Source organism: Pezoporus wallicus, unplaced genomic scaffold (assembly GCF_028554395.1).
Source record: "Pezoporus wallicus isolate ANWC-B61680 ecotype Strahan unplaced genomic scaffold, APGP_CSIRO_Pwel_v1 contig_10094, whole genome shotgun sequence".
Taxonomy (NCBI): domain Eukaryota; kingdom Metazoa; phylum Chordata; class Aves; order Psittaciformes; family Psittacidae; genus Pezoporus; species Pezoporus wallicus.
In genome coordinates, this window is record NW_026639160.1 from 16,047 (window position 1) to 42,805 (window position 26,759).

At 39.0% G+C, this 26,759-nt stretch overlaps 1 protein-coding gene across 1 annotated transcript in view; it reads left to right on the forward strand.

The window, feature by feature from the left end:
* SPIN1 (spindlin 1) overlaps positions 1–26,759 on the forward strand; it is a 57,488-nt gene that overhangs the window by 15,109 nt on the left and 15,620 nt on the right. The window contains exons 2-3 of the mRNA XM_057413799.1: positions 11,903–12,124; positions 26,460–26,508. Of these exons, the coding sequence (XP_057269782.1) occupies positions 12,073–12,124; positions 26,460–26,508 (101 nt within the window). The 5' untranslated portion in view covers positions 11,903–12,072. The remainder of the gene's footprint in view (positions 1–11,902; positions 12,125–26,459; positions 26,509–26,759) is intronic.

Consider the following 26,759-nt stretch of genomic DNA (forward strand, 5'->3'; position numbering starts at 1 on the left):
ATTGCCTAAGTTGGGAGTTGTAATGGGTGATTTGGAGAACCTTTAAGCATTGACATTAAAACCTAGAAAAGTTAGCTTTTGTTTCAAAGGACTAGGAAAGCTCAGCCTTAGGTATGACTACTTTGTAGGGAGGTGCAACTCACATGTCTAAGGCTGAATTACAATAATTTATTTATTTTTTTAAATCAATGATTCCAGTCATTGCTGGTGGAACTAGTTACCATGAGGAATACTTGTGCTTCTGGAGGCCTTCTAGATACAGCTGTATTTGTAGAGAATCTTGAAATGTATTTTGCAATACTTAGATGCTGTTAAAAACAGCACGAGAGAGATGCTGAATTGCTGAAAAATTGGGCCAAATGTTCAGTGCATTGTTCGCAGCTGGAGTATTTGGCCCATAAAAGAATACTGACAAGGTTTTAAGCATTTTTAATACCAGCAGTTTTGTTGTCACAGGTTGCACACCATGTAGAGTAGGAAGTCATCTCTTAATTGTGATAGAAGATACTGTTGGAAGTAATAAAACTGTAAATGAGAATCGTACCTTCTCTGAAAACTTTAGCTGCAGAAAACAGGGAAGAAACTGTTGTGTGGTTAATAATCATATACTTACATACTTATACTGTTTGAACAAAGTGATGAATAGTAAGCAGGTTGGAAAGAATATTATGTGATTGCCTCCTGTAAAAGGGAAGCTTCCCCTTGTGTAGATGGAACAGACATGGACTTCCTGTAGATCTACAACTGATAGCCTTAATTGGTTTACTGATTTTAATAACAATAAAGTAGGAAAACTTTGTTCTGTCTCTAGAAGTGTTAGTTATGTTGCTCATTCTCAAGACTGTCCTTTGCTTATGTATGCAGAGTGCTTATGTGTCAAATGCGATAATTATGTTTTGTGTTCAGCTATAGTAGTAAAGTTCTTTCTGTGTTGAGAGCTGTTCTAAACACAAGTGAAGAGGTCACTGCAGTTAATCAGTATAGTTCTCTCTCATGCTGTACACAGTTATGTATGCATGGATGCACATGCCTGAAATGCATTCTGACCAGTGCTAGTTTTCATTAGCTGTCTTCCTGAAAGTTAGTTGCTGAATGGTGAGTAAAATCATCTGTTTTCAGTTGCATATTCACCCATCAAGGTAGAAAGGTTAGTGAAGTCAGGGCATGAAGTGTTGAGTTTTATGTATTGTAATGAAAAAATATTGTTCTCATTTGAAGTACAAAGGCAATAGTTCGGATATATTCAAATAATATTAAAAAAAAAACATTTTCTCAAAAAAAAAAGAAATTGCAGTCTGGTTGCTTGTATGTGCCCTGTATTTTGCTGTTGGCTGGCTAAAACTTGAATATTTCAAATTATTTGACTTGTCAAATACCCGTTAGTTTTCCGATAAATGTGATACAGTAATGAAGATTCAGTACTTCACTGCAATGAGTGTGTGAACTAAGAGCTCCCAATATGTGAAAAAGCGTATTCACCTTTAGATTTTCAATGAGATAGCTGATCAACTGAATTTCTGCTATGGGGTTTTTACTAATTTGAATGGCCTAATGAATATAATTGTAAATGAGAGATCATTGGGTGGAAGGTGCAAAGGGACCACTGGTTCTAAAACTTTGTGAAGAAACATCCATCCTCTAATAGAAGTGTGCAAGAGCTGGTCAGAATATGTTGGTGTAAGATTAGGTATTAAAAATGTTTTCCTTTTATTGCATTTTGGACTAGTGGCATGGTTGTGTAGATGGGAAATGCTTCTAAAGGAGCCATCTAAGAATTCTCTGGTACTGGGGTCTGTGGTTGTGTGAGTCTGCCCATGATTCTGTTTATGCTGGAGGCTGCTCACCTTCAAATTCAGGAGGGCTTGTGCTCAATTGCTGTTGACTGCCTGAGATGAGCCATTAGGACTCATGTCTCTTATTCTGGATGTATGCTTTAGGCTCTTTGGAATCAACTTCTAATAAAACTTCAGTCAAAATTGCTTAATTTTCTTCATCATGATATAATTATGAAAAGTAGGGTTGGGTTTTTCCCTGCAGAAGGAAACTGTACCCTTCGTGAGCCAGTATTTTAACCTTTAGATCAGAGAGGTGAAACTGAAGAGTACAGAGAGTATACATATGTTTGATAAGGACATAGTGTGTTTTTTATGAAGAAAAAAATCCTTGGTGAACTGCTAATAAAAACCTTAACTCTGAACAAATAAGCACTGAGCAATTCTTGTTCATGCATATTTAGCAAAGACCCACTGGGGTTTGGCAGCAGAGCTCCCCAAGTCCCTGCATATGTTTTCTTTCTATCCAGCACTGTGTGGGCTGGATAGCATTGCAGCTGTAATTTGGTAATGTGTCATTTTTGCTGCTGAAGACAACCAGTGAGACTTCTGTTTGTATTCTGTGTTCTGCTTTGTGCTTTTTGAAAAATTTTGTTTTTTGCTGTATGCAGTTTTTCATGGGTGGTGGCTAAAAGGTTTTTTTGTAACAAGTAGCCCTCAGAAATGAGAAAGCAGAGAGAAGGATGAACTGCAGCTAGTTTGCAAACAGGCTAGGACAGAAGAAATGCTGCAGTGATCCCAAGAGAGTATTGGTATGAGGAACTATATAAAAAGAGCAGCCGATTGAACTGGTCATTGTCAAATGACTGGAGGAATTTTTCTATAAAGAAATGGTAGAATGAGTTACATAAGTGCAAGGAATACTGGAGGCTGAAGTTGGGGAGAAAGATAATGCAGAAAGAGTGTAAGTACGAAGTTTAGACAGAAGTGAAAGACTTCTTGGTTTGCTTTAATTCAGTATTGTGGAATGGCATATATCTTCAGAAACTATGGTCAAGTGTCACATGGTGTTGACAGGTAAAGAGACCTAGGCAAACTGAAAGTGTCACTGATACATAATAAATGTGGGCAGAGCCATGCAAACTAGGTGTCAACAGCAGCACAGACTTCTTAAATGATACCCTCAATCGAATTGCTTGAATGTATATATGCAGTGTTAATAGTCGCTTCTGTTGTGTACACATTAAGGCTTAGCTCTAGAACAGTTATTATCCATGTACTTAAAATGTTGCGAAATGCACGAAAAACAGAACTCTAAAGAACATGAAAAGAATTGTGTCTTTATAGAGATAGACATATGTGATGAGACTGAAGCTAATGTAACAGGTGCATGACTTTGCCTTTAATATTTGGTTAACTCTTACTAAATGGCTGTGTAGTATTGCAAGTCCCAAGGATCCTACCATGGGAGAAAGTTCATGATGGTTTACATGAATTAGAGTAACAGAAGATTTTCCAAGAGTTCTTTATAATAAGTCTTCTAAAAAAAAAATTAGTTTGGAAGCCATTTTTTAGCTTACCAAGCAGTGTATTTATGAAAAAACAAAGTTTAATTTAAATTCAGTATTTCCAGGGTTTGATTTCTGAATTATGCCTTAATTTTTAGATAAGGTTTGAATACTTTAGATTGTTTTCAGGATGTGCCATATTGTACACTGCTCTTTACGTTGTGTGTAGTTTGCGTACTTTTTGAGTACATTTTTTTTAATTGCCCTGAAATGGGAAATCTAAAAATTAAACGTTAGTTACGTTGTTATCTTGGAGTTTCAGCGGTTTGGGCTCTGACAGTTCACATTGCAGTTCTGTAATTTGATCGTGGGTTCTGTTTACATTGTTCTTAATAGCACAGAATTTGCTGCAGTAAGATCAAGAGAAAACTTGCAATTTTAATATGCTGTGAAGCAGGCTTCTCTAGCTTATTTGCTTGATCAAAAATTTATTTCCTGGGGGCTCTTGTCCCACTTTCTGTTTCACTTAACAGTTCTTACTCTGTTAAAAGAATCTGAAAGCATGTATTTAGGAAATCTTGAATGCATCAAGTGATTCTGATAAAACCCAAGTGATTAAGTTTAGTTATAAAACTTAATATTGGTGCCAAAATTGTCACTCTTAATTACTTGGCAGTTACATTTTGCTGCTGCATGAAGTCTTGATGACACCGAGACATAATGTGAAACCTCTGAGACCATTCAAAGAACTTTCTATATGAAGTGGCGGAGATAACCATTTCAATTTCGTAACTGCTGGTTGAGTAGGGTAACTGTTAATTCTGTGTAGCACTTGACTAGACATTTAAGAAATCATGATGCTTTCTTGAAGTAGTCCTCTGACTTTCTGAAGTCAGCAAGAAAATAAATGTGGCTCACTTGTTAACAATTAAGGCACTTCTGATCAATTTTACCCTTAATTCTTTATTCTTATACTGTGATCTTATTTCATGCTAGAAAATAAATCTTGTTATGGGAAGGCTGTGCATTGATCGCATAGCTTTGTAGACTTCTAGAGTAGGGTAGACTTCTAGAGTAGGGTTTCACTATCATAACTGCACTATAAACTTTCTCTCACAGTGATTCCTTGAGCTACTTGGACATACATTGGAGAATTGGACAATAAATTGGACATATATTGTTGAGATTCCTAACTTTTATATTCAGTAGAAGATACTTCAGGTCTCTGATGGTGAGGCTTCAACTTCTGCTTATGTTCAATAAGAATCTTTGGACACCTTGGTTTTGAAAGGGTTTTTTTTTTTTCATGCCCACTGGAGAGTAAAAAGAAAAACTAGACTTGCACAGCCTAGGACTTTATAACCCTGAAGCCAAATACCAGTTCTCTATCATCTATATAAAAGGCTCTGTAAAGGGAGAAAGCCAGGTATTTTCTCTAAGGGGTATCCCAATGGCAGGTGAAAACAATGATATTGTGCAAACAGATAATGATACAAAGATTAGTGGGAAGGAACTGGGAGAGAAGGAGGGAGAAAATAATATAAAGGGCATACAGGCTGCACTATGGAATAGGCACCTAATTTTTGATTGCTGTTATGGTCAAAAGTTACTACTAGCTATCTGTAATAGCTTTAATCTATTGGAAAAAAGGTAAATTGAAATGTAGCTGAGATACAGCTCTTCTTTCACTGTTCAGATGCTCAGATAGCTATTTGTCAGATAGCTGTTAGGCTCTGTCAGGCTAATGGCTGCTAGTTGAGTCATCTCTGGTAGTTTATCTAGAACAGTTTATTACTTGTTCTCCATTTCCACTTGTGGCCCACTGAGTAAAATCTTTGGTATGTGTAAATGCAGTACATTTCATGGGGAAGCCCTTGGAACTATACTATGGTATGCCACTTGTGAAGACTCACTTTTCGAGGCCAGAATCCCATATTCATTTTGTATATGGACTCTGTGCTGAGGGCTAGCTTAAAATATGAATATAGTTACATGATTGATGTCTGTCAGTCAAATTACAGGATGACATCACTGTAATCTGTAGTTTAGCAGTCTGAAAAGAAGTCTCTCAATTGCAGTAGGTTTTACACACAGTTAAGTGCTGTGGTGGTGTGTTTCTAGAAAGTAGGCGTTTCATTCTAGATACATAAACTTTCAAAAAAAGTAGTTCCTACTGTCTGGAGAGATTTTGCCTCCTTTAGTGCTTAATAAACTTTAACAATCAGTTTAGTTGATCTGGCTTTAGTCAGATTCATCAACTGTTGTCTTAAACTGGAAAATACTCAGGAAATCTCACTAACGGTTGTTTTTCACCTTTGGATTGTATTTAAGAATGCAAAGCATACTTCATGAATGTTTAAGACAAATACCCTACTCTTCATTGTAGGGTGCTTAGAATTAATTTCCTGACATAGATCTTTCTATCCAGGGCTTTTCAAGGAGCAGATGCCAGCAGAACATGTCTGAATGGGATGTAGTGTGTTCTTCCTGTAGTTTAGAGCAGCTGTTCAGGATGGTAGTGTCAAATGTCATTACCCTGGGTTTTGCTTTTCTGTTTGGTGTTTTTTCCATAGAAAGTGAAAGATCATACTTGTGTGTACGTGTTCCAGGCTATTGCTCTAATGCAGATGAGAACACAATTTCTGAGCCTTACATCTCCCATAGTAACTATTTATGTAAGTGTAAGGGTAATGCAGACAAGGCAAAAACTCATAAACAGGCTTTTGGAGGAAAAACGTGTTAGAATTTAACCTGTAAGATTTTGGTTGGGTTGTTTGTTTTGTGGTTTGTTTTTTTTTTGTTTTGCTCTCTTTAAATACAGAGGTAGGTGCATAGGGGCTGAGAATGCTGTGGTCTTCTGCTTTCTGTACTTGTATTTTATTATAATTTAGAACAGTAGTGTGGGAGTTCTGAAAATTAGTCTTGCAAGATAATACTCTGATGCTGGGAATAGTGGTCATTAAGTCCCTGAAATTAAGAAAGATAAGCAAGTTTGTTTAAAATACTATTTTATAGTACGATTCCAGTGAAGTTCTTACGGTTGCCTTTACAGAATGGCTGAATTATACACTGTCAAAAGTTTATTTTGAATTACATCTGTCGCAGAAATAAGTTTTTTCAAAAGCTAAATTGGAGTAAGTGAGACAGGCTGTTTTAATGTATGTCAGGAGGAAAATACAGGAGTAATAAAGAGCAAGCTATGCTGTTGTCTTTTAGTAACAGCTAAATTTTGCTAATTCAGAAGTAAAACCCCAAGTTGCTGGCTAGGGTTAAACCATGACACATGTATAGGAAGCATTGGAAAGTATACTTTCAGGATTTTTCTTACTGTTCTTTCGTTTTGTGTGTAAGAATTTTGAATGCAGTTTCTGAGCATTAACATTTGTGTGTGTTCTTGTAAAACTATACTAATGCTTCAACTTAATGAAGTTAATGTAAAAAAGCAATAAAATATAATGCACATTTCACCTGAAACACTGCTTCTCACTGAAGTAGAGCTATGGTAGGGACATTTGCTGAAAGATGTTTTGACAAAACTTGTTCCAACTGTTGCCTAAGACGGGAAACTACTCTTTCAGAAGAAATACTTTGTAAAGCTACCAGTCTATGTCTGAAGCACTGGGGTAATTCTTCAATATAATATTACTGTTGATAGATGTTCTACTCTAGTGTTCTCAGTTTTTTTTAGAATTCCTACATTATATTAACTTACCTGGTTTAATGCTGTAATGTGAAGTTCTTGTCTTCAGAACTTCTCAGCAAATCACTGTTATTATGGTAAAGCGTATGTCCATTTTTTTATGCTAAAAGATTTTAATAAGTTATAAATAGAAACTGCAGTGTTCTGTCTCATCTATTCCATATTATTAAAACACTTAAAATACAGGAGTTTGCTGAAAGGTTAAAAACATGAAGTATCGTAGTCTTATCCCTAGAATTCGAGTGTACCCACGTGTTGCTTCTTCCTTGGCAGAAACAACAGTATTTGTAGTCCCATTCTCAACAAAACTCACTTGAATAGACACCCTGTTAACAAGAGATAGTTTGCACAAATTTCAGATTCTTTCAGTCTTCTGCTGAATAATCTGCTGTTGCATCACTATACATTGTAGTGTGAAGGTAGCTTAAATTTTTATTTATGTTTTTGTATCTGTCATAGAATCAGAGTGTGGTTTGTGTAGGAAGGAATCTTTAAAGATCATCTGGTCTAGCCTCCCCACCCTGCCATGGCCAGGGGTGTATTTCACTAAATCAGGTTGCTTAGAGCCCCATCCACCCAAATACACATGGTTTTGTGTGTGCATATATGCACGCACAATTGCGTGCCAGTGCTCCTTGTTTCTGTACAATTGTAGACAAGTAACACATCTATGGGTAGAGAGGAAACTTTGGAGTATCATAGGGGAGGGAGAGTAATACTTGATTTGGGGACTTTCAGCTCATAAATCCATATTTGAAGTGCATTGCTCTTTGTGGTTGTCAGCTGTAAATCCCATATGGTCGGATTTTACGTACAGCAGTCTTTCTTCTTAGACATCAGACAAAATCCTGAGTTCTTAGTGACCAAAATGCTGATTGAGCCTGTAGAATACTTCAAAACAAATTTGGCATTTGGCCGAATTCTTAAACCATAGGAAAGCATTTGGGGCTTATATTGGGGTGCGGGGAAGGGAAGTAACAAAAACTAAAACTGGGCATATGTTTTTATTCTCCTTTGTTATTTAGGAGATACTTTTCTCTCATGAGGGGTTGCAGAATACTTACATAGCATGATCCTTTCTGTCCACATGGTAAGAATTAGGAAGTCTAAAAAACATCTGTGCTTCATCTTGACTTGTTAGTGCTGAAACCACTGTTCTACTTCAGTTGACACCCATACTAGCAGTTGTGGGCGGAGTTATGGAAATGAAGTGGTACTTATCAGTCGAAGAGATTTCCTTGTATTTCATTTCAGAATGACTTCTTCCACAGAACATTGTCGTGACGTGCTCGCCCTCCACTAATAACTGCCAGTGCAAAGTTTCATCGGAGAAATGCATGCAAGAAAAGTATTTTACATACCAAAGTGAAAAGTTGGAACCTGCCAGGTGGTGCCAGGAGGCCTGGTCACTGACAGCTCTGGAAGCAGGAATATGCTCCTGAGATGTACTGGCCTGTAGTTAGCATCTCGGGTTGTGCAACCTGAATTTGCATCTCAGTATCTAAGAGGTACAAGCAGTATGTTACTGCTCTCCCTTCTTCCCACCTGTTACCCTAAAAGCAGTGTCTCAGCAAATGTTCTTATAGTATTTCCTTCTGTGTTCATGGTGGTAAAATGTAGGTATGTTATTTAGAAGTAAAGCACTTCACTTTTGGGGTTTGGTACTACTAGTATTAATTAGCACAGCTATGATACCTTGATACTAGTTGTGCCACTAACATACGTCTTCCATGGAAAGTAGGGTCATGCAGTTTTCACTAGAATGCAGTAAACAACATCGTGCTGTGATGTTGCAGGGAAATATATGTAGTTTGGTGCAAAAGCAGGCATCGGTGTTAACTGAAGGTTAAACTAGAGAATTATTTTAGGTGATGATGCTTACTTTCAGTGGCGTTAAAAGCACATATTAAAACATTTTTGTGTTTTTAAGTATGTTTATGGAGACGGTTAAGCTGGTTCACAGTGAATGCTGTGTCACTGTGCATGCTGTTTTTTCCTCCTTTTGCCTTTTCACTGCAAAACCAATTTTATAACACAGCTTCGGTTTTTTTCTGTCTTAATGTTGTCTTCCTCCCTACTTTGATAGTATGATTATACCATTCTTATTAAAACTGGTATGATTGACAGTTTATAGGGTTTGCATTTTTAGTCTCTTAACCTTCTGTGAAACACTCCACAATAATTAGAACACTCTCAGATAAAATAGTCATAAATTTCCACTTTTTTTTTTTTTTTTAAATGTGCTGTGATCTAGGAAGCTTTAGAAAAACTAACAAGCAGAACACCTGGGCTGATGAGTAGTTGCAGCTGTGACAAGTTGCAGCTGTGACAAGTCAAAAGAATGCCTATCTGTATGAAACCTGCAGCTTCACTGCTGGAGACCTGTGCTGTCAGGTGTTGGGGAAATCCATGCCTAACTGGTAGGCTGTGGCTCTTCTCTTCTGAAAGTTACTGGCAGCCTGTAAAGACTACTATAACATGTTTTGGATCTGTTGCTTTGGATTCAAAAAAGCTTCTTGGGTGTTTTTTGTTGTGTATGCTGCTTTTGGCAGAATTACCCTAAAAATTTGTTGCTTCATAAGTAATCTTCTGTACATCCAAACAAGGAGTTTCTGTTCTTCCATAACAGTATAGTTTATTGCTACTGAGTATGTCAGAAGCGTGTTGTGTTTTCTGCTTTGATGTGGAAAATGACATTCTTCAAGATTTGTAATAAAATTTTGTAAGGAAAGGTTTTGCATTCTGTGAGGGTTTTTTTGATTTGTTTGTTTGGTTTTTTATAATTTTTCCATATTAAAGGCTTACTGTATTTGCATGCTGGCATTAAACATGGTGTTTCTCATTCATCATGTTTAAGAATCCAAAGTTTTACAGGATTTTATTTATTTTTCATCATGTGAAAAAGTCATTGTGCTTTAAAAGTCAAGATGTTCTTGAAGTATGTAAGTTTATTTTCACAAAACAGGTTTTATCCCTTCTTACTAATATCTTCAGAACCGTCAGTGTGCAACTGAAATGTAAATTCAATTGAAAATAGTAGGTTTAGGAAAACTCAAGTTTCATTTGCTTTCAGTGAAAATCTTCAGTGAGGTTTTGAACTTATAACTGTTACTGGCTTAGTTTCTAGAAAATCAGTTTGAACTGCTGAATCAGATTTTTACTTCATTAGCTTTGTGTTCTTTGGTCCCAAGAACACAGTGAAATACTTCATTAAGTGCTAGCAAATGAATTATGACTTCAAAAGGATTAGGATTTAGTTTCCCTTTTTAGAGGTATGACTTCATGTTTGTAGTGTAGTAATGACTGGGGACACACCATTAAATAAAAGTTATCTGGTAATCTTTATAAACATACCTGCTTAATAATCAGTGCAAATACATAGTACTTCATGGTTTTTCCATGAATTGCAAATTGGGGTGGGAATAGTATATAATAAATTCAGATGTTATAAAATACTTACAGCTTCTTGAATAACAGGTCAGTGGTGTACTGCAAAAAGGCATGCTAGTTTCTAACTTTGAGAGCTTTTCATAGTTTGTGGTTTTGTGGAGGTTTTTTGGTTTATGGTTTTGGGGGTGTGTTTTTTTTTGTTTTACCTTTCTTTGTTTTGTGCCCTCTTTTTGTTTTGCTTATGGGTCTTTAAAGTAGAATAGTATAATACTACATTACAGTTGATTCTTAACTAATAGCTCTCTTGGTGGAAAAAAATGGGATCTCTCCTGTACACTTCTGCAGTGCCTGTGAGACTTGATATGGTAGTATAATCACAGCAGTGCTCTGAACTCAAGAGTTTCTTTTCCGTATGAATGCATTTTATCCATAGTAAAATAGTTTTGAGTTTACTAGAACAAAACTGGTTTTGTTCTAGTAAAGTAGTTAGCAAGCTAATTGTTTCCTATTACATCTTCAAGTGCTTTTTAAGAGTTGACTGTTGTCCTGGTGTCATGTAGCATTGTTATGTATACTTTGGTAGATTTCTGGAAAAGATGACATGAAAAAACTAATAATTTCCTGTAAATTAATTTTTAACTTAAATTTCACAAATTGTAACAAATTCCTGACTGTGAATGTCTGCTAGGTCTTCCAGACATAGTAGCAATCTTCCTCAGAACTGCAAATTGCTAAAAGTTTGTCTCCTTATTGCTATTTTTTCCTAGGATATTCCTCTGTCATTTCCTAGCAATTCCTCTGTACTGCTCTGACACTCCTGGAAGTTAATGGGTGTGATTCATGAGGGAATTGACAAATGTGAGATGTAAATGTATTTTTCTGCAGAAGAGTTTCACCATACCTTGAGGCATGTCCTGTACCTTCCCTTATGCAGTAAGGCACAAGCATAAGGTACACTTCTGTGTCACCCAGTTGGGTCACTAGTTAGGGGTGTTCCTCTGCTTTTAAGCCCTGTATGAAAATGGACAGCAGGTTCCAAAACTGAAATAAAATTGGTGGTTTTGTTACCTTTTGTGTTGGGTATTTTCAACAGATTTTTTTTTTTTTTAACTTCTATGAAGCAAAGCTGTTCTGCTAGTGGGTGTGAGAGTGTTTCATTCCAAATAAATGAAAGTAGTTGATTTGTATGTTACCTAAGGTGAAGGTAGTACAGTTTCTTCTAAGCTAGTAGCCATTCTTCCCTGCACTAAGCTCAGTGGTTTTTAAGGAGGCTTTCCTTTCTGTAAGTGGTAGACTTTGTGATAGAGAACTTGCCTTATGAGTATGAAGGAAAAGTACCACCCCTAGTATTTGTTTTGCTGTATTCTTGACTATATTTGCTCTGTTTGCTGAATGTTCTCAGATTTATGGAATATGAGGGAACTTGGTTTTGAGTATGAAAACAAGCATTAAGAGTTAAAATATTTTTTGATCTTAACAAAGTCTCAAATCAAATTACTTATGCTTTATGTGGGTCTTTAATTTTTTTCCAGAATACTGTAACTGAAAATACATCTTCTACATTTGAGGAAGGACAAATTCATGATTGGTGGATTAATAAGTAGCTGTCTTCTTCCAAGAGTAAGAAGATACCCTGGGAGTTGGGAAGAACTGGATTTTCACCCTAGTCCAGCAGCTTTGCTGCTCACTTAAACACAGATGAATGAAGACCCCATTTGGAAAATCACCAGGTCAACGGTCCAGAGCTGATGCAGGTAAGGTATTTTTCTGGGTGGTTTTGTTTGGTTTTAGAGGGTAAAAACTGTTCTTACTTTATAGACTTTATTTTTTTTTAATATGTGTAAGGTGTTACCATTCCTGTCTTAGAAGAACATATACTTTTGTTATAGAAGCTGGCGAATTAAAAGGATTTATGTAAATTTAATTTAGCAATGCAAAAATACAGAAGTATTTAATATAGAATATTGAAGTTTTATTAGACTTGTAAGTTACATAAAGTTCTAAAAAGTGAAAACATCAGTGTTGTAGAATTACATTGGCATATCAAGGGGAGAATTTCCCTTTTTCATCAGAGAAGAGCTGGAACATAAACGGAAATTTATTCATCATATATTTACAAGTTAGAGTAAAACTTAATGGTTTTAACAGAAGCTGACCAGCTAATAATTGTAAAAGAGAATCTCTTGAAAACACCACAAAAATTCAAATAGGGTTGCTGCTGTGTGTGCTCTCTAAACTGAAATAGGTTAGTCAAGGTATTTGAAAGCAATTTTTTATTCAAACAAATGTAAAATATGTGTCAGTGTTCATGACTAGGTAGGCTTACTCAGAGTTCAGCAGCTTGAAGGGCTGATGAATCTCAGTTGGTCTTGTGTGCTCTGTCGTAAGGATTATCAGCATTGAGGCAAAAAAAGCATCACATGACCAGTGAAGAATTGTTCTGTAGGTTGATGCTTGGTTCTGTACAAATTAAGATAAGACTCTGCCTTGGCTGTGCATTCTGCCTCAGTGTGTCAGGGAGTAGAAGTTAGCATTTGCAAGGTAAGAATTCTACAGACCAGCAGTCTGAGAATGAAAAGGCTGATGAGCGCTCTTCAATCATCTGTTTAATTATTTCATTTTTAATGAACTTGGGTAATGTAAATCATTTTGTATATTTAGTAATTTTTTCTGCTCTAAAATTATTTCTGTGAGGGGGAAGTGTCCTTCCTATTTTCTGCTTCAGCAGAAAGTCAGTGACCTGTGAGGCTAAAGACTTTGTAGACACATGATGTAGCATATTTGCTATCACCAGCCATTGTGAATTGGTACTTTCGAACTATTTCAAGAAATGAAGCAAATGTCATGTATAAATCAGAGAGATCAGTTAACTTTTAAAATACACAAGCAATAGTCCACTGTAGTGCTTTCAAATACTCCTCCAATTCATTGACAACTGAAGCAACTGATTCTGGATTTTTTACTGAAACCCTCTGGAAACTTTTAAAACTGTTTACCTGTGATTAGCTTACGTTAATGTTTAATTTGCTGCTCATTTGAAGAATTTATTCATTTCAAAGGTAACTTTGGCAAATATTTTTAATAAATAGTTCCAATGGAAAGAATCAGTACAAAGTCTAAATCATTTGGTTCAGTGAGTTTTCACTGTCAACTGATGCGTCATCCTTCCTCTTGACACTAGCAGAATACGTGTGGGAGTAGAATTGTATTTGTAAGAGAAAATCAAGGGGAGCAGGCTTGGGCCGGGTACTTAACTGAAGTCTTGTTGATTGCTAAGCATTAACTGGGCGCTGTGCTAAAGTTCAAAGAATGCAGACACTAGGTTTTTAAGGTAACTGTTAGGATAATTTTAATAACTTCTGTGTGACATGTGATGAACAACAAGCTACAGCACAGATTTGAAGTGTCATAACATGAAACTTACATAAAGGGTAATTATGTGGTTAGATCTTTTCTTTTCGTTAAAAAAAAAAATAAATCCCAAACCAAAACCCAAAAAACCTAGACTAGGAAACTTTACTTAAATGTCTTGAAAAAAATTGCACTTTCTATTTGTTCTTTCCAAATAAGTATATAATTTTTTTTTAGTTGCATTTTCTATTATTTGTTCATGATATTTTTTAGCTATAACTGGTGCCATGCCAAATTGTCATTAAAATTGATACACAGATTTCCTTAGATGCTATTGGGGGAGGGGGTAGTAACCCTAGATAAGTTACAATTTATCTTTTTCTTTGTAAAGTTCTTTAATCTTAACTGAGAAGTCTTTATTTATTTGGTTAATGTAGTATCACTGTTACTTAAATACAACCCATAAATTGTACACATTTGGCATCCCTCAACTCTTGGCATAGTTGTGGCCTAGGCAACTGCTGGCTGCCCTGCTGTTCTTGCTGCTGCTCCTCCTGATGATAGTTGGTGAGCCGAGGCTGGACAGCTTTTACTACTTTTTGGCATGGTAAAATAATTGGGACAGATATGGAATTATTTTCTGTTTCTTTATTATGGATATGCATTAGGAAGGAGTGCAGCAGGCAGCATCATTAGGAGACTGTAGCCCATTCTATAGTGAAGGTTGGGCACTAGACCTTTAAAGGCAGCTGCTGAGCAAGCAGGACAGAATGTTTATGACAGTGGTACTTTCACTAATGGCAGTCAAATTCTTCCTTTGAAAAGAACAGCAAATGTAGTAATTGAGTTCATCAGAGTTTATAGAATTTTTATTTTGGTGGCTGTAAAAGAGGTCTTGCAGTGAGACTTAAATTGAGATCATAGTGAGTGGTTGTTTGATCTTTCTTATTTTTTAAAAAGTATCTCTAGGAGAGAAAACTACAACCAGGTGAAGTGACAGAACGGTTTAGGTGGCAACTCTCCCTGTTCTGGATGACTGCACCTGAAGAGTTAACAGTAAACAGTTCTATATCCAGCTGGAAACCAGTAGTGAGTGATGTCCCTCAAGGGTCAGTACTGGGACCAATATTATTTAGTATCTTCATAAATGAAATAGTGGGATTAAGTGCACCCTCAGCAGATTTGCTGATGACACCAACCTGTATGGTGTAGTCAGCACACTGGAGGGAAGGGATGCCATCCACAGGGGCCTTGACAGGCTTGAGGCATGTGCCAGTGCAAACCTCGAAGTTCAACAAGACCAAGTGCAAGGCCCTTACCTGGGCAATATCTGTATTGAGACTGGGGCATTCTCAATATCAGTACAGATGGGGACATGATTGGATTGACGGTAGTTCTGCCGAGAAGGACTTGGGGGTGCTGATGGATGAAAAGCTGGACTGAAGCCGGCAGTATGCTCTCACAGCCCTGAAAGCCACACTTACGCTGGGCTGCATCAAAAGAAGCGTGACCAGCAGGTTGAAGGAGGTGATTCCCTCTGTTCTGGTGAGACCCCACCTGCAGTACTACGTTGAGCTCTGGGGCCCTCAGCAGAAAGGGAACATGGACCTGCTTGAGTCCAAAGGAGGCCAAAAAGGTGCTCTGAATGCTGGAACACCTCTCCTGTGAGCGCAGGTGAGAGAGCTGGGGTTGTTCAGCCTGGAAAAGATACATACCTCATAAGGAGTCCATTTGTTGGAGAAAGCCAGGTCCTGTAGTGATATTACAGGTCATGGTGGTTTTAAACAGAAGGACAGTAGATTTAGATTGAATATGAGGAAGAAATCTTTTACAGTGAGGGTAGAGACCCTGGAAGGTAAGGGTAAAGACGCAGTGAAGGTAAGATGCTGGAACAGATTGCGGGGAGAAGTTGTAGATGTCACATCATTGCAGGTGTTCAAGGTCAGGTTGAATGGGACTTTGGGCAACCTGGTGCAGTGAAGTCTCTTTCCCCAGGATTAGGGCTGGATAAGGTGTTCTTGTGAGGATATCTTGAAGGTCTCATGAGCATCTGTGATTTGCTAGGACACTATAAAACAAGTCTTGGGCACTAACCGCTTTTAAACAGTATTTGCTGTGCTTTACAGCATTATTATATTTTGACATTTATTGCCTTCCTTTTTTAAAGATGTTTGCCACTTCCAAGAAACTGCATGAACAAATAGTGTTTCAGAACAGCTAGATACTTAAAATGTAAAATAAGTTTCTTGGAAGTCTTTCCTATAAAATTGCAATCATCTGGTAGTAGATAATATAGCATTAGTATAGTCTTCCTATTGTTCATTCTTCCTTCTGGTTAAAAGATATGGTGCAAGACTGGAAATCCCTTACGAACTATATGTTTGATCTGTTAATCATGTAAAAATATTGTGAGATTCTAGCAGACTGCATATGTATATGAATGTACAGACTGCCTGTATATACGCACATATATACAGTAGATCTTGTACAGGCTACAAAAAAACTTGAGGTATAGATAAATTAGTGGTTGTGTCACATATGGGGCAAAATCATAGAATCATAGAATAGTTAGGAATGGAAAGGACCTTAAGATCATCTAGTTCCAACCCCCCTGCCATGGGCAGGGACACCTCACACTAAACCGTATCACCCAAGGCTCTGTCCAACCTGGCCCTGAACACTGCCAGGGATGGAGGACGCACAACTTCCCTGGGCAACCCATTCCAGTGCCTCACCACTCTCACAGTAAAGAGCTTCTTCCTTATTTCTAACCTGAACTTCCCTTGTTTAAGTTTTAACCCATTACCCCTTGTCCTATGGCTACAGTCCCTAAAGAAGAGTCCCTCCCCAGCATTCTTGTAGTCCCCCTTCAGATACTGGAAGGCTGCTATGAGGTCTTCACGTAGCCTTCTCTTCTCCAGGCTGAACAGCCCCAACTTTCTCAGCCCGTCTTCATACGGGAGGTGCTCCACTCCCCTGATCATCCTCGTGGCCCTCCTCTGGACTTGTTCCAGCAGTTCCATGTCCTTTTTTAAGTTGAGGACACCGGAACTGTAACACAATGCTCCAAGTGAGGTCTCACAAGAGCAGAGTAGAGGGGCAGGATCACCTCCTTCGACCTGCTGGTCACGATCCTTTTGATGCAGCCCAGGATACGGTTGGCTTTCTGGGCTGCAAGTGCGCACTGAAGCTGGCTCATGTTCAGTTTTTCATCAGCCGTCAACCCCCAAGCCCTTCTCCACAGGGCTTCTCTGAATCTCTTCTCTGCCCAACCTGTAGCTGTGCCTGGGATTGCTCTGACCCAGGTGTAGGACCCTGCACTCATCATGGTTAAACTTCATAAGGCTGGCATCAGCCCACCTCACAAGCATGTCAAGGTCCCTCTGGATGGCATTCCTTCCCTCCAGCATATCAACTGACCCACGTAGCTTGGTGTCATCGGCAAACTTGCTGAGGACGTACTCAATCCCACTGTCCATGTCACCACCAAAGATGTTGAACAGCACCGATCCCTGAGGGACACCGCTTGTTACTGGTCTCCAACTGGACATTGAGCCATTGACCAGAACCCTTTGCGTGCGGCCATCCAGCCAGTTCTTTATTCACTGAGTGGTCCACCTATCAAATTGATCTCTCTCCAATTTAGAGACGAGGGTATCGTGCAGGACAGTGTTGAATGTTTTGCACAAGTCCAGGTAGATGACATCAACTGCTCTACCCCTGTTCATCAGTTCTGTATCCCCATCATAGAAGGACACCGAATTGGTCAGGCCGGTTTTTCTCTTAGTGAAGCCATGCTGGCTGTCGCTAACCACCTTGTTGTTTTTCATGTGCCTTACGATGCTTTCCAGGAGAATAATTTTTCAGAAAATCTAATTTTAAAAAATTAAAAAAAGTAAAATAATGCATTATCAAAGTTTTCTACAGCTGACTTTGATTTTGTCTTGTTGTAGAGACAGCAGCATCAGCCAGCTGGTCCTGTGCATGGCAGTGTGCCTGTCTCTCATTAGAGAGACCAATTATAGTGAATGGCTGTCTCCAGTATCAGGGAACACAGTTTGGGGTTTTTGGTTGGAGTTTTGTTTGTTTGTTTGGAGGGGTTTTTAATTTACTTCTTTTTTTTTTTTTAATTAACACTGTAGTACAGTTGGTTGTAAAATGAGTTGCAATTACCCTTATATTTACACTTTCATTTGTCATTTAATCTAGTGATCACCTGTTTAATGCTGTGTATTTACAAGCTTTTGCATTTGTTTCCCATTTAAAATTGTTGCACTATTGTCTTTGTGAACTAAGGAAAGAGATCCCACTCCTAGAAGTGACTTAGGATTGCAGTGAAAATTTTTGGCAGAGTCAAAATTAATTTTTGCTCTGTACTTTGATTAAAAGAACTCTCTTCCTTCCCCAAACTCTTTTAAGTTCAGGTTGGGCAATACTAGGTGAGTAGAAGCACGACAAAGAGTTTTGTCCCTGAAAGTAATTCTGAAATAGTGTCCAGATACAGAGTAATTCATGTGGTATTACTGCTGTTCCCAGAGAAGATTCTGAAATACAACTTTAAAATATCCAGCTCTCAGTACTTATTGTAAACATGGGATGATCAGAGAGGTAAGCTAATGGTGCTTTCGAAAAGCCTGTCCAGTGTTCATGAATTGAATGGTGCTGTCTGATGTTACATCAGACAGCATAAAAACATTGCCAGTAGCTTTGTCTTGTCCTTCTCCCTTTTCTCTCTGCTTATACTCTGCAGCTGAAGAGACATGTATACTTCCCTTGGAGTCAGCCTTAAGGAAGAATGTTCTAGTGTGTCTTGTCTTACCCCTTTTCTTTGTCTAGTTAAGTAGTAGTATTCAGAAACATCGTTTCTAATTTTGCCACAACCACGTGGCAGTTAAATGCTGAATTCTGTTGTTCTTAGAGTTTTGTGTTTGCTTTCTATTGGAGTGTGTTGTGTTCGCTTTCTGTTAGAGTTGTGTTCACTTTCTATTGGGAGTTGGAGTTTTGTGTTCACTTTCTATTACAAAATATGTGTTTCTGTGCTCTTACATGACTGACTGAAACATATTTTCTCCTTCCTCAGAGTCATCAAAGTTTCAGTCTTCACTGTTTATTACAAAGATGACTAAAACTAATCCATTTACTTTGATTTTTGTTCAGTGTTAATTTTTTCTATTTTAAAATTCAGGGCAGCTTATTTGCGGAGTATTTTGAGTGTTTCCTAAATTATGGAATGGAGTGTCTAGTTAAGACTTGTCTTTCCATAGTTAAAAGGAGGTAAAGATTGCGAATTTAGACCCATTTAGTCAGTGACATTCATGCTATATTAAGAATGTAATAACTCATCTTTATTGTTCTCTAATTAGTGTTGACATCTTTGAAGTCACATTGCCACTTGTGATCAAACTGCTTGACCCCAAAGCACTTTGTATGCAGTTGTTTTTTCTCGTGACAGATTTGCATGAAGGTACTGCTACCTTTGAAATGTTTGGGATTTTTTAAATGCTGTTGTGCTTTGAACTGGACATAGGATGCAGAATGACTAATGCTAATTAGGCTTTTGTCCCAAGCTGTTAAGTTAGTACTGGAGGTTTCAGGAGAATCTATGTAAGACAGTTACTGCTTTGTTGTGTTCTGCACTCGTTAGGTGAAGGTGGAGCTCAGCAGTATATGTGTATGTTAAGTTAAAATTATCACAAAGAATATTTTAAATCATTAAAACATAGCCGTAAGACATCACTGGCATCACTCATTAAACTGTCATACATTTACAAATAAGTGTAAAGAGACTCTGCAATCTCTTGACAATTCTGAATTGTGAAAGAAGAGTCTTCTGCAGAGCTGGTTTCTTGCCACATAAAGGTAAGTTTCCTGTCTGATTTATTTTGTGGTAGCTTTACTACTTCCTTTAATTGTGCAAAAAGCAAAGTAATACAGAACTTAAGATATCCTCACACGTCAGAAGTATTTTCATATTTACATTTCACTGCTTATTCCTACAGGGAAAAGAAAAATTGAACAGCATTTTGAAATACGTTTATTGTGAATTGTTCATAATGGGATTTTCCACTTCAAAAGGATAGTTTTTGCAGCCATTCAAAGACTATGTTGTATTAGCTGCTTGAAAGATACGTTTTATCTTGGCAAGGGTCAGATGATATTTTGCGAGGAAGATGGTGGTTATAGAGGTACTTTGGGGTCCACAGCTTTTCCCCTGTGTGACAGGGACTGTTCAGCATACTTTTTGCTACTGGTGTTTGTTTGAACATACCATCTTTGTGCCATCTGTGGACTTCAGTGTAAGCTGTTATTAGGGAAATGGTCTTTCACATGCTGCTGTTAGACAGAAGTGTATACATCTTACTGATGCAGTTTTGAGGGTTACAGCATTATGTAGTATATAGTCTTCAAGTGCGGAACCAGTTTCCTAAGGTATAAAACCTGCATCGTCTTTGGGTTATAAATAATATCTGTAATTGTTACAGCAGTTACTTTAAGCCATTGCTTCTGGATTATTTTGATAATGAGAGAAAAAGCAGTTTAGAGCAGTTCTCATATGTTAGTGTTATTTCCTGTGGACATTATCCTTGTTTTACAGTGACTGAAAGCAGATCAGGCAGTGAAATTTGGGGGTGTGGTCAGGGAGGGTGCGCATATATGTGTTTAACAGTGCAGCTGTTAAAACAAGCTGTCCTAGTGTTAATGTGTGTGAACTGCTTAAGCTGCCTTCTTTGTCTTGATTTCAAAATCCTCACAGAAGATTGCAAGGATTATGGGTGTACTATTTGAATACATCTCTTTAGTAGTAAGGAAAATGCTTTCCCAAGTGAGAAATGATAAAGTGGCACTGTTGATGACTGCACCATCTTCCTCTTCCACTCCAAAGGTTAGATACAATTGCAAACTCTGGATATTACTGATCTTTGGCCCTTAGGTTTCTTGCAGCTTTCCAGTTGCAGTGGAAAAACTTATTGTTAAAGAAATTCTCTTGGACCAAGAAAGAATCGGGCAGGTAGATTTATCAGATAATTATGATTTTGATCTTGTTACTAAAGTATGTAAAATTTAAGGATTCTCTGCTGTTTCATCCCCATATTTAGAGGTGCTGGAGGGAGCAAAAATCTTAATTCAGTGAACTCTGCTGCAGTTTTTTCAGCTGCCTAGCCAAGTGAAGTGCTACACAGTTCAATAGAGTAACCTGAGATACCTTTAAAAAGAGTTTGCATCCACTTGAGACATTACTCGATTCAGCTACTGCAAAATACTAAAATGAATTCTGGCAAGTAAGCATGTAGGTGTTGGTGAGTTTGTCCTATGATCTTCAAATATTTGCTGTTGTACCTTCTTGAAAGCCTGTTTTGTTTTATTAAACATCCAAATGCCATAACTTTGTATATGGCCACACTCAGAGTTGTGGTCAATGGCTCAGTGTCCAAGTGGAAGCCCATGACAAGTGGTGCTCCTCAGGGGCTGGTATTGAGACTGGTGCTGTTCATGTTGATCTAGTTCAAGATGTCCCTGCTCATTGCAGGGGGGTTGAACTAGATGACCTTTGAAGGTCCCTTCCAGCCCAAACTGTTTTATGGTTCTATGAATATTTTTGTTGGCAATGTGGACGGTGGGATTGAATGCACCCTCAGCAAGTTTGCCAGTGACTCCAAGCTGTGGGATGTGGTCAGCACACTGGAGGGAAGGGATGCCACCCAGAGGCATCTTGACAGGCTTGAGAGGTGGCCAGTGACAACCTCATGAAATTCAACAATGCCAGGTGCAAATTCCTGCACCCAGGTCAGAGCAGTCCCAGGCTGGGCAGAGACTGGATTCAGAGCAGCCGTGCAAGAGGGTCTTAAGCGTGTTCGTTAATTAGCAGCTCAACATGAGCTGGCAGTGTGTGCTTGCAGCCCAGAAAGCCAGCCATGTCCTGGGTCACATCAAAAGGAAGCCTGACCAGCAGGTTGAGGAAGGTAATTCTTCCCCTCTGCTCCACTCTAATGAGACCTTATCTGAAGTACTGTGTTCAGCTCTGGAACTCCCGACACAACATGCATGTGGACCTCCTTTAGTGAGTCCAGAGGAGGCCACAAAGGTCATCAGAGGGCTGAAGCACATCTTCTATGAAGACAGGCTGAGAGAGCTGGGGTTGTTCAGCTTGGAAAAGAGAAGACTCCAGGGAGACCTTATAGCAGCCTTCCAGTACCTAAAGGGGGCCTATGAGAAATGTGGAGAGGGACCTTGTACAAGGGCAAGTAGTGACAGGACAGAAGAGAATGATTTTAAACTGAAAGAGGGGATATTCAGATTAGACATTAGGAAGAAGCTTTTTTACTATGATCATGGTGAGGCACTGGCACAGGTTGCCCAGAGAAGCTGTGGCTGCCCCATCCCTGGAAATGTTCAAGGCTACGTTGAACAGGGCTTTGAGCAACCTGGTCTGGTAAGAAGTGTCCCTGCCCATGGTAATGGGGTTGGAACTAGATGATCTTTAAGGTCCCTTCCAACCCTGACAATTTAATGATTCTATGATTCTGTTACTGGGACCTGTCTTAAGGTATTGACTGTCATAGAAGGGGAAGAGTGCTTATTTGTCATAGCTGGCTTTGGTTTATACTTCACTACATAAATGAAGCAGTTGAATCCTGTCAAAAGTATGAGGTTCTCAAGGTGAGAAGTTAGTGAACTGGACAGACACCCATTCTCAGTGGTCTGCATATCTTCTCCTTTGTGTTTATTACAGCTTCTGTAGCCTTTTGTGTACCTCTAGCATTCCTGATTGACACTTTGGAAGGCTAATGCTTTGGACCTCTGTTCTTATGCGTGGGTTGAGAAACCTTGAGAGGAGGACAGAAACCAAGTATTGTGATGGACCATTTACAGAATATGGGTGTTACTTCTGTGGTTTTAGGTATTTGAGCCAATTTAGCCAAAATCTGGCTTTCAACAGGCAGTAATGTAAAATACAGTGTTTGATGATGCAGTTCCTCCACTTTATAAGAATAGATATCTTTTCTGATAAATGTTTTTAATAACACCACCATATTTGTCATAAAACATGTTATGTATTAATAAAATATACAGACAGTAACTGACAGTATGATCAGAAAGCTTGTTTAGTGGTTATAGTGAAGTCCCAAAGTCTTTAGGTTTCTAATCAAGCTTTTTGGTTTTTTAAATTTCCAGCTAATAGTTCTTAAAAGCATGCAGTTCAATTATCTGGTCTTATAACAGCCAAAAATTGCAAAGAGGATATTTACTGTAGTAATTGGCTTGTAAGGGTTAATTTTTGAAACCCAAATGTTTCAGATGTCATTACAGCTGGAAATGCAGGTTCTTAAGGATTTGGTATGAGCTTGACTGTTTTAAGCATAAGATGTAATATTATGCTAATTCTACCATTTTTGTCACTTTCTGTATGCCCTCTTGAATTTTTCAGATAAAAATGTAAAGATTAAAATATTTATGAAGACTTTTGATGGTTAATGATACTTTTATTGTTCAACTCTTGTGTGACACTGTGACTATCATGAAAGTTTTCATCACATATATTCCAAAGCTATGCTTGGAACATGCATATAGTGTTAACATTAAAAGAATTGGTTTGCTTAGACCTATAGAAAACCTCAAATATTTCTCTGTAAATGTTAATTTAAGCATCTGTAGTTGAAATTCTGGCCACGTTTGTACATACGCGAGATGTTTGTTAGACAGTTGTCAGTCCGGCAGTCTGACCAGGCTCTTTTAGATATTGCAGGCAAGGAGGGTTCAACGTTTTGGTGTCAACTGAAGACACTTGACATTACATGGGATTTAGAGCAATATACTGAAATCACAACATAGTCATAATACAGAAATTGTACTATGACAGTGACAATCACAGTGGCCTCTTGGTGGTGTGATCTAATTCACTGCCTTTTGTCCTGAACCCTGTAAAAACCCACACAGTTGGTCTGTGTCTGACCAGTCTTCTCTGCACTGTCATGCTCAGGAGGCTTGATGGCTGGCTGTCCTGACATCAGGCTTGGATCTGTCCAGCATGTCTGAGATGGCAGATTTCAGCATGGTGATTTGCAACTCTGAAGTGTTCTTCCACCACTGTCTCCTTTGCCTGCCCCCTATCCTTCCCCAGCGACCAGCAGGTATTTTAGGAGGATCCCCAGTCCTTAATACTAAGTCTTGAGCTTCTGCTGTACTGAGAGTAACCCAATTTGCTCCTTTTCCCTGTAAAAATTCTAGGGGTGCCTGTCCTGGTTTAGCTGAAAATTGGAGATCAGTTAACTAAGAATATAAAAAGTCTCACAATGCAGCTGGTGTTTGCTTGATTTTTCTTTTTTCTTTTTCTTTTTTTTTTTTTATAGTGGGAGCAACCACTTTTAAAGTTACGTTATTTTCCTGGATTGTAGGAATAATCATCATGAACATCACAGTAAATTCCATCTGTCAACTAGTCACCACATGGGATGGGGAGAGAACTGGAAGAATAAAAATGAGGAAAAAAAACCTTGTGAGATAAAAATTTAAAAATTAAAAATATGCTATTATAATAACTTAAAAATTATAAGGAAAAGAGAAGAAGTTAGAGGAAATCAAACCTAGGAAAGCCAAGTGCTGCAAATGAAAACAACTGGTCACCAACAACCAGTGCGCAGCCAGTCCCCCAAGAAGCACAGGCTGTCATGGCCATTAAACCTATTAGTTCCAAGAGTCCACTGTTTCCTGACCACGTTTTCTTGTGTGTTGCACATGAGGGGGGTTTAATGTTTTAATACTTAGCTTTGTGCTAAGCAGAATGTTACAACCATAAAATCAACAATACTTAGCAGAATATACTAACTGTATTACCCAACTGCAGCTCAATACAAATGTGGTTCTGCTTACTAGTCTCTATAAAATGCTCACCATCACAGCACTAGATGTGCCCAGTCGCTAGAAGGGAGTCAGAATCATAGAATTCCAGGTTGGAAGGGACCTCAAGGATCATCTTGTCCAACTAGCAAAAACAGGCTAGACAGGATGTCTTAGTGCCCTGTCCAGCTGGATCTTAGAAGTGTCCAATGCTGAGGAGTCCACCACTTCCTTGGGGACGTTATTCCAATGGTTGGTTGCTCTTCATTGTGAAAAATACATAGGTTGAAGCTAGGTCAAGCCTATTGCTCTTCTCAGGGCGGCTCATATTCCTTCTTCTTGTGCTCTGTTAGGGTGAGATTTGTATATACTTCCCCAGTGCTGGTCTGTCATGTATTTGTGCCTTTTTGATTAACTCAAGGATGAAAAGTTACTGAGCCAGTTGGAAAGTTACATAGCCTGTTGATTCATTTAACTGTTGTAGCTGTTGGATCATCTCAGTGATTACAGCGTTTCCCTAGAACAGGACCACACCGGTCCCTAATGTGTTCAGCTTTCTTTTTAATAATTGTGATCTGTCAGTCTTTATGTTCATCCCTGAGTTTCTGTATTGAGTCTGCGTGGAAAGCTGTTGGGGGGCAGCTACAGAAATGGTCTCTGTGAGAAGCTGCTAGAAGGTTCCCCCATGTCTGACAGAATCAATGTCAGCCAGATGCAAGACAGACCCACTGGTGACCAAGGCTGAACCCATCAGTGACAGTGGTAGCACCTCGGGGATAACATTAAGAAGGGAAAAATCCTGCTGGCAAACAGTAGCCAGAAGAAAAGAATTGAGACTATGAGAGAAGCAGCCCTGCAGACACCAAAGTCAGGAGGGAAGGAGGTGCTCCAGGCACCAGAGCAGAGATGCCCCTGCAGCCCATGGTGCAGCCCATGGTGAGGCAGGCTGTGCCCCTGCAGCCCATGGAGGTCTGTGGTGGAGCAGGTTCCACCTGCAGCCCCCGCATGCTGCAGCAGGAGGATGCCTGAAGGATGTTGTGATTGTGTGGGAAGCCTGCACTGGAACAGGCTCCTGGCAGGAGCTGTGTCCCCATGGAGGGAGGAGCCCACAGTGGAGCAGGTTTGCTGCAGGACTTGTGATCCCATGGGAAACCCACACTGGAGAAGTTGGTTTCTGAAGGATGCACCCCATGGAAGGGACCCACACTGGAGTAGTCTGTTCCTGAAGGGTACAGCCCATGGTAGGAACCCCCACTGGAGCAGTTTGTTCCTGAAGGATGCACCCCATGGAAGGGACCCATGCTGGAGCAGTCTGTTCCTGAAGGACTGCACCTGTGAAAAAGACCCATGCTGGAGCAGTCTGTACCTGAAGGATGCACCCATGGAAGAGACCCATGCTGGAGCAGTCTGTTCCTGAAGGACTGCACCCGTGAAAGAGACCCACGCTGGAGCAGGTTGTAAAGAGCTGTAGCCCATGGGAAGGACCCATGCTGGCAAAGTTCATGGAGGACTGCCTCCCATGTGAGGGATCCCACTCTGTAGCAGGGAAAGAGTGTGAGGAGTCCTCCCCTGAGGAGGAAGGAGCATCAGAGACAGCTTGAGATGGATGGACCACAGCCCCCATTCCCATCCCCTTGTGCTACTGGTGGGGAGGAGGTAGAGAAATGGAGAGTGAAGACCGGGAAGGAGGGAGGGGTTGGGGAACATGTTTTATGTGCAGGTAGGCTGTGTTTGTCTCTGCAGAGCTTTCTTCCATTGTAGCAATTACTTGATCAGTCATAACACGAAGTGTTTGGATTCTTTGCATTTTGAATAAAAAAGGAAGACTAGTGTAAGATGGCTGGTTTTGGCTTTGTGGGCACACTTTATTTTTCAATAATTTCAACATCATTTATATTGTAGGTCATACAGGAGTGTCTGCCAGCATGATGAAGAAAAGAACTTCCCACAAGTAAGTTAATATTTGTACTAAAGTATAGCTCTCAGAAACTGGAAATGCTGTTCTAGAAATATATCTGTATTGTTCCACTGACTTTGTTCTTGAAAATCATGTGGAATAATCCTCAGTCTGTGTGTTGAGTCAGACTTTCAATTCTTTCAGGAGGGTAATAGGAAAGAATGCCCTTACAAATAAGAGTTTTAAACATGGTTCTGACTGTTCTTATGACATTGTCCTTGAATACAATTTTCAAATTCTTTCTG